General features: G+C 38.3%; 1 protein-coding gene across 2 annotated transcripts in view; it reads right to left on the bottom strand.

The window, feature by feature from the left end:
- Positions 1–4,096: 4,096 nt before the first annotated feature.
- The window catches only part of LOC128659243 (zinc finger protein OZF-like), a 50,907-nt gene continuing 46,169 nt past the window's right edge, over positions 4,097–8,834 (bottom strand). For both annotated transcript variants that reach the window (XM_053712918.1, XM_053712919.1), the window contains exon 7: positions 4,097–7,174. In XM_053712918.1, coding sequence (XP_053568893.1) covers positions 6,093–7,174 — 1,082 coding nt within the window. In that variant the 3' untranslated portion in view covers positions 4,097–6,092. The remainder of the gene's footprint in view (positions 7,175–8,834) is intronic.

Here is an 8,834-nt window from a genome sequence, read left to right as displayed (position 1 = left end):
ACTGACCCATCTCCAAGCAAGCCTTCTGAATCAAAAGCTTAAGCCAGGAAGCTTTCTGACCCTTCCTAGAACCAGAAAAATGAAAAACAAACTAGAAGTTTGGCTGAAATCCTTACTTGCCTGCAAATAATACTTCAAGGCTATGACAACATCCAAATTATGTAGAGGCTTCTACATGGAATTCTTAGGATATGAACAAAAAGAAGGAACAACAATTCTCATACTCACATTGTCTGAGGACAACACCTTAGACAAAAAAAAAAAAATCAAACTTGGTCCTCAATACTGCCTTATCTTGATAATAAAAAAAAACATAAGGAAAATTAAAAGAAAGAGTAGATAGCTCAGAAACTCTTCTCACATAAGAATTGGCCAAAAATAACAAAACCTTCTAAGATAAATGCTCGACATCCACTTTATGCAAGGGCTCAAAAGGAGGAGCTTGCAAAACCCTTAAAACCAAATTCAAACTCCAAGGGGGAGAATTTGGTTTTATGACTGGTTTAATGTTGACTAATTCCTACACAAAACATTGAATTTTAGGAATATTAGCAATCTACTTGTGAAACAAGACTGAAAGGGCAGAAATCTAAACCCTGAGAGAACTAGCAAAATGGCAATATCTGAGGAAACCTTATGATAGATCTTTCTAGTCACAAGTTTACGGGCCTGGATCAAAGTCTCAACATCAGACTCTGAAAAAACCCTCTACCTAAGAACTAAGCATTCAATCTCTATGCCTTCAAGCTTAGAGATTTGAGATCCTGATGAAAAATGGACCTTGAGAATGAAGGTCCTGTCGCAGAGGAAGCGGCCATAGAGGACAACTGGACATCTGTACTAGATACACAAACCAAGTCCTGGGAGACCATGCTGGAGCAATCAATATCACAAATGCTCCCTCTTGTCTGATTCTGACAATCAACCTTTGTAGGAGAACCAGAGGAGGAAAAACATATGCTAGTTGAATAGACCAAGAAGCCACAAGAGCATCCACAAACTCCACCTGATGATTCCTGGACCTCGCAAAGTACCTGGGAAGTTTGTTGTTTAACCAAGAAGCAATTACGTTTATCTCTGAGAGACCCCAAAGATCCACAATCTGCCTGAAAACACCCAGATGTAGGGACCATTCCATTGGATGTAGGGATTGACGACTGAGAAAGTCTGCTTCCAGTTGCTCATCCCTGGAATATGAACTGCAGATATTAGGCAACAATTGTTCTCTGCCCAAGAAAGAATACGAGACACTTCCCTCACGGCTTGGAAACTGCAAAATCCCCACTGATGACTGACATATACTACTGCTGTCACAGTATCTGGCTGAAAATGCAGAGGAGATTACTATCTCAACAGGGGCCAACTCTGAAGAGTTACAAACCATTTATTAGTAGCCTCGCCTCCAAGTAGGACTAACAAAAGAAGCCCCCAAAATCATGCCCCCAAGACTGACTTGTCTTGGATTCCAAACAAATTCTCTGGGAAAGCAGAGTATGATCCCTGCATCATTGCCGGAGCATGAAAAAATGAATAGGCCACTTGTGAAACCGAGCAAACAGAATGGCATCACATGTGACAATCGTTAGGCCTAAAACCTCCATACAAAGGGCTACTGACAGACACAGAACAGGCTAAAGATTTGAACAAGCTGCAATCAACTTCAGCCTTCTTAGTTCTGTCAAAGATAGTCTAATAGAAACTGAGTCTATTTGAACACCCAGAAAAGTGAATTGTGACTGGGGAACAAGGGAACTTTTTGGAAAATTGATTTTCCAACCGTGCTATTAAAGAAAAAACACTAGTCTGTGGGTATGAGATACTGCTAAATGAAAGGATGGAGCTTTTATCAAGATATCGTTCAGGTAAGGAAAAAATAAATTTCCTGGGCTCTTATCTCTGCATTTGAAAATGTAGTGGGAGCCATAGCCAGACCAAATGGAAGGGCAACAAATGAATAAGGTATGTCTAGGAAAGCAAACCTTAGAAAATGATTATGATTCTTGTGAAAAGGAACATAAAGATATGCATCCTTTAAATCTATTGTGGACATAAACTGACCTTTCTAAACCAAATGTAGAATAGTGTGAATAGTTTCCATCTCTTTGGATCTTGTTCAGAGCTTTCAAATCCAGAATTAGACTTAAAGTCCCTTCTTTCTATGGAACAATGGAAAGGTTTGAATAAAAACTTAGGCCCTGTTCCAAAATTGGAACTGGAAATATGGCTCCTATATCAACTAGATCCAAGACAGATTTGTTTTTAAAGGAACCTTTGCAACATGATACAAAAGAAACCTTCCTCTGGCGGTCTCACCTTGAAACCTATTCTGTAACCGTGGGAACCGATATTTTTAACCAAGGGATCCTGAACAGACGGGAAACTAAACCTCCTGAAAAAGGGGTGATCTGCCCCTACCAGAATTTCGGGATCGGGGGCTGCACCTTCATGTTTATTTGTTAGAAGGAGCAGGCTTTTTTAAACCTGCTATGATCTGTTCCAATTAAAACTGGACTTCCAAAAAGAGCTGGAAGATCTTTGTTTCTCAGAGGAGGAAGAAAATGTCTGTTACTTGTTTACAAAAGGAATGAAAAAGATTAGGACCTTTAAATTAACCTTTAGACTTCTTGTCTTGAAGACGAAAAGCTCCCTTACCTCTAGTCACAGTAGATATAATAGAATCCAACCCAGAATCAAACAAAATCTTGACTTAAGTCACCATATCAGCAGACCAGGATTTAAGCCATAAGGCCCTTATAGAAAGGACTGCTAATGACATACTCTTACAATTGATCTTAATAATGTCCATAACAGCAACATACATGAAAGCATTAGTAGATTTCAATAATCTTAAAAGGTTTTAAAAATCTTAATTAGCAGAATCATCATCCGAAAACTGCTCAAACTATCCAGCCATACAGAAGAAGCTGCAGCCACACAGGAAATACTAACTGTTGTATTTAGTGTTGGGAAAACAGACAGGTGGTCGTGATATACCCATTCTCTGGTATTGCCAATTGTAGAAAATGTTATGTTTGCATATATGTTAAATGAAGTGTTATGTTTTTATTCTTACTACTATTGATTATATAGTGTTTAATTCAGCACTTGGCTTTAAAGACAGTAATCCTTAAACACATATATTTTCATAAATCTAGCAGAAGGCTTTGAACAGTCCTTAGCAACCATCTCAGAAACAATATCAGGCACAGGAAAAAACTCTGGACACTTTGCAGAGGGTTTCAAAATTAAATTCAAATGATTAACAGACTTATTATCAGACGCCTTAGAGTCCTAAATACCCAAAGAAGATAATACTTCTTTTAACAGGAAACAAATATGATCAACCTTAAATAAAAAGGAAAATAAATCAGTTTCATGATCAGAAACAAACCCCTGATCATCAGAAAATAACTCACCCTCTGAGGCTGAATCAGTTGTACCAGGATTTAACACCGTATTAAGTACAGTATTAGAACTAGTAGAAGGCAAATAATGAACTAACCTTTTACCCTTACTTAAAGGGGGCATAGCCACCAGCATTTCTGATATAGTAGAGCGTTCAAAATCCTTAAATCCTGGAGAAAAATCTGTCAAGCTTCACTCTGTAGAACAGATTGCAGGAAGACAGACACCTTTAGAAGCAAGATCAGTATTAGTCTGATTTGAATGCATCATAGAATATAAAAAAGCATTGCACAGCTGAGCTGCAGGCTATGGGGTAGATGGGCTATGGTCGTAAGACCATTGCTCCTTAGTGGCGGACTGCAATAATCCCGATCAGATATGATCGGGATGATTGACACCCCCTGCTAGCAGCCGATTGACTGTGAATGCGCAGGGAGCAGCATTGCACAAGCATTTCACCAGACATGTTTGTGCAATGATCTGTCTGCATTTAGCGATAACTGGTGGACATGATTCGCTACAGCGAATCATATCCACCTGCCGCTTGATAATTCAGCCCCAATATATCAGCCTATTTACGACATACAAACTTCACAACGGTAGGAGAGTGTTAAAAAATATTAGCTTCTAAAGAGGTTTCAGTGACAGATACAGAAGGCTCCATAATAAATGAAAATCTTTAAATTAGAGATTTTTGTTTTTTAAATATTTTTTATTGAGGTTTGATTCAAGCACTTATCATAAAACAAAGAAAAATGCAGTTACATGATAATAGTATATAGTTAACATGCTCCACATTAATAAAAAATGTAATATAAACCTATTACCATAAATATAATAAGGGTGGAGCATAGGAAAAAAATTGAAGAACCAACCTAGTAATACTGTGCTATATATAATCAAAACCTTCTATAATACGCAGGAGGTTACTTTTGGGACTCACAAAAAAAGTAAATAACCAATCTAATAGAAGGTACCTTAACACAAAAGTGACCACTTATAGGTCACATCCAGTGAACCTCAATTTTTTTATAATTTTTGTGGAATAGGAATTAAGTGCAAACACAGAACTTATTAATTTATTATTAATACAAATACTCCTCACAGAGAGTGATTCCCCCCTTTTATAAGACTAAGAACTACACATGGACCCATGGAATAAGGAGACCTAAAGGAATAAAAAGACTGGGTGCTAACATTATATATAGACAATGTTTGTTTACATGTAAGACTAGGTATGAATCGGTTATATAACCCAGCATTTGTATATATAGGCCCAGCATCATATCTCCGTAGGGTAGCGCAATGGTCGAATTACTGAGGGATAGGATAGTGGATGATGTTGCTAAAGTTTGTGGAGGAACCTGAGTCACTAGGATACTATGTGTGAAGCTGGAAAATGCGCCAATTGGAAGTTTGTCCGGGTTTACCCAGGAAAGGACTTTTATGGTTAAGAGCAATATTATGTCTGACCAGTTGTCAAAAAACAGTATTCAAATAAAATATGCTATGAGCTAGGGGATAGTCAAGTTGTGGCAGTTCTCTGAATCTACCAATTTTCCTGTAAATCTCTCCAGATGTCCTATGTTTATACTCTCCTAAAATGTTCTATGACAAAATAATATCTTAATAAAGGGACGTCCACTGTCTCAACCGCTGAAATGAGAGATTTTTTTAAACATTTAGGCTATATTCCCCAGAAAAGAGCTCTTGAAGCAAAGGAAAAATGTATCCTCTACAAATGCTGAATTAAATAAAGACAGCAATGTCTTAGAGTGCTAATCCGACATTAAAAAAAGAAAAAATAGTGCATAGGATAAACAAGTACACTTCACATACGATAGCACACTCAATGACTAAAGCAGAAACGTGCACGCTCTTGACAGGAACTAATAATTTAAAGGGGACTACAGCCCTGTAAATTTAAAGGAGCCACATAAATACAATTAATTATATATTGTCCCTAGGGTACATAGTAACATAAATAAAAATACTTTAATAGGCCTAAAATAAGTGCCATTATAATAATATATATTTTTTTTTTTTAAAAAGAGTACTTACCCACAGGCACCCAACTACTGGAAGACAATACATAATTTAGTAGAAAGACAAACCAGTGGTGTAACAAAGGAGCAGTGGAAATGAAACAGGACATGTCCTTGTGACAACTGTGACAGGCTTGTGACTAACTCCCAACATGGTGTAATGTTGCCTCTACCAAATACACCAACAAATCCCTATGTCAAACAGCAGCACTCTGAGGGGAAAATGTGTCCTCAACTCATTCTGAGACCCTTCTCAAAAACACATCTTGAGCACCTTCATTCTTCACCTACCTCTTTGCCGAAGCAAAGACAAAACTAGTTACTATAGAGGTGGGAGGGCTTTTATAGGGCTCTTGGAGTTTGGTGGTCAGGAAAGGTAATTCCCAGGAGTAATGGATCATGGACTCTCACCACCTATATGAAAAGAAAAGTTTTGATGATGTGTGAATATTTGTGTGTGCAAAAAAATGACAAAAATCCCAAAACAAAATGTTCTACTTTCTGATTGTTTTAAAGACATTACACATGGGTGAATATTTATAGGTTTTCAAAGATTTACATTAGGCTCAACGGTTTTGATGCACTCAGTACATGCAAATGTTTTCCCCTTTGCATATTCTTAAATAAGAAACATTTATCTCACTATGTGCCTAGTACAGGCTTCTCTCCTGTACATATATTTAGGTGTCTTTTGAGAACTGACATAGTTTTAAAGCTTTCTCCACATTCTGTACATATAAAAGATTTTGCATTTTTCCGTTTCTTCCTTCTGTGGGTCATTTCATGAGCTGTTAAATTACCCTTTTGTGTGAAACATTTGTCACACACTGAACATGTGTATGGTTTCTCCCCTGTGTGAATCTTTTGGTGTTGTATGAGACATGACTTCCATGCAAAGCTTTTGTTACAATCCACACAAGTGAATGGTTTCTCCCCTGTATGCATTCTTTCATGTTTTAAGAGTACTGACTCAAGTGCAAAACCTTTTCCACAATACATACAAGGGAATGGTTTCTCTCCAGTGTGCATTAGTTCATGAGATATGAGGCTTCTCTTGTGTTGAAAACATTTCCCACATTCTGTACATGCAAATGGTTTCTCCCCTGTATGACTCATTTGGTGTTTTACAAGTTCAGCTTTACATACAAAACTTTTTTTACAATTCATACAAGGGAATGGTTTCTCCCCTTTGTGCATAATTTCATGATTTGTGAGGCTATTCTTGTGTGTAAAACATTTCCCACACTCTAAACAAATAAATGGTTTCTCCCCTGTATGAATCCTTTGGTGTTTTAGAAGATCTGAATTACATACAAAGCTTTTTCCACAATCCATACAAATGAATGGTTTCTCTCCTGTGTGAATCCTTTCATGATAGGTGAGGCTACTCTTTTGTGTAAAACATTTTCCACACTTTGAACACTTATACAGCCGCTCCCCTGTATGAAGCTGTTGGTGTCTTCGGAGACCTCGCTTGCTTGTAAAGCTTTTACTACATTCAGTACAAGAGAACACTTTCTCCCTTTTGCAAATATCTTTTTTTTGTTTTAAGCCTTTATTAGTTGGTGTGCATGGTGTATGTTCTCCAACAGTAACTTGCAATGGCATCTGGGATACAGCTACAAGTTGACCACAGTTATTAGCTCGAAACACTGTAAATCCCTCTGGTATCAGTATAAATTGTGCTCTTCTCTGGTGTGGGGGTATAATATTCAATGTGCTCTCTGGAAAGAAAGACACGAAAAAGGTGAAAATAAAAAAATGTCAATACAGTTAACCTTTTAAGGACGCAGCTTTCAGTTTGCTCAATTGTTTTATGACGGAAAAATTCCGTCATATGTCCTTAAGAGGTTAATATAATCCAATGTCTAGTAAATACAGGTAACAGGTTAAATGTGCCAAGTTAATAGTAATGTTTTTTTACAGTATCTGTTTTTGCATATTATGTCATTTGTATGCCTGTTATTTTAAACAAAAAAAACCACAAAATGTATGCTTATCAGATACATTCCTTTCTTTTCTGCCAGGGAGAGTCCCCAACTTCTTTCCTTACTGTTGGGAAATACAACAACTGGACACCAGGAGGAGGCAAAGACACCCCAGCGAAAGGCTTAAATATCCCTCCTACTTCCCCTATCCCCCCAGTCATTCGGCCGAGGGAATGAGGAAAAGTAGGAGAAACATCAGGGTATAAAGGTGCCAGAAGAAAAACAAAAAGGGAGCCGCCCAAACAAAGAATACAGACAGGGTCATGGACTCTCCCTGCCAGGAAAGAAAGGAATTTATCTGGTAAGCATACATTTTGTTTTCTTTCCATAAGGCAGGGAGAGTACACAACTTCATTCCTCACTGTTGGGAAAACAATACCCAAGCTCTAGAGGACACTGAAAGAATAACGTGAGGGAACAAAAAAAGAGGCGGACCCTAATCTGAGGGCACCACAGCCGGCAAAATCTTTCTCCCAAAAGCTGCTTCAGCCAAAGCAAACACATCAAACTTGTAAAAATTAGAAAAAGTATGTAACGAGGACCAGGTAGCTGCCTTACAAATCTGATCCATTGAGGCTTCGTTCTTAAAAGCCCAGGAAGAAGCTACTGCTCTAGTGGAATGAGACGTAATCCTTTCAGGAGGCTTTTGTCCCTCCGTCTCATAAGCTAGGCGGATGACACTTCTCAACCGGAAAGACAGGGAAGACTTAGTGGCCTTCTGACCCCTACACTTACCCGCATAGATGACAAACAAAGATGTAGATTATCTGAACTCTTTAGTAGCCTGAAGGTAGAACTCCAAGGCATGGACCACATCTAGATTGTGAAGCAAACGTTCCTTCACGAAGAAGGATTGGGACACAAGAAAGGAACATCAATCTCTTGATTAATGTTGTGATCTAACACCAACTTAGGAAGGAAACCTAACTTAGTACGTAAAACCGCCTTATCAGCATGAAAGATAGAAATCTCGGAGACTCTGAGAGCAGAAGCAATAGCCAATAAAAAAAACCTTCCAAGATAACAGTTTAATGTCAACATTATGCATGGGCTCAAACCAAGTCTGCTGCAACACACGAAGAGCAGGATTGAGACTCCATGGTGGAGCCATCTTTCTAAACACAGGTCTGATCCTAGTCAGGGCGTTAAGGAAGGACTGCACATCCGGAAGCTAAGCTAATCTCTTGTGCAGCAACACCGACAGGAACAATATCTGTCCCTTAAGGGAACTAGACCCTTCTCCAGTCCATGCTGGAGAAAAGATAAAATTCTGGCAACTTTAACCTTATGAAAAGAAAAATGATGCTCCTCACACCCGTGCAGGTAAGTCCGCCACACCTTATGGTAGATGCGTCGAGTAACTGGCTTACAAGCTTGAATCATAGTGTCGATGACA

The sequence above is a fragment of the Bombina bombina genome, chromosome 5 (genome assembly GCF_027579735.1).
Source record: "Bombina bombina isolate aBomBom1 chromosome 5, aBomBom1.pri, whole genome shotgun sequence".
In the NCBI taxonomy this organism is placed as follows: domain Eukaryota; kingdom Metazoa; phylum Chordata; class Amphibia; order Anura; family Bombinatoridae; genus Bombina; species Bombina bombina.
This window is presented reverse-complemented; position numbering and strand designations above follow the sequence as displayed.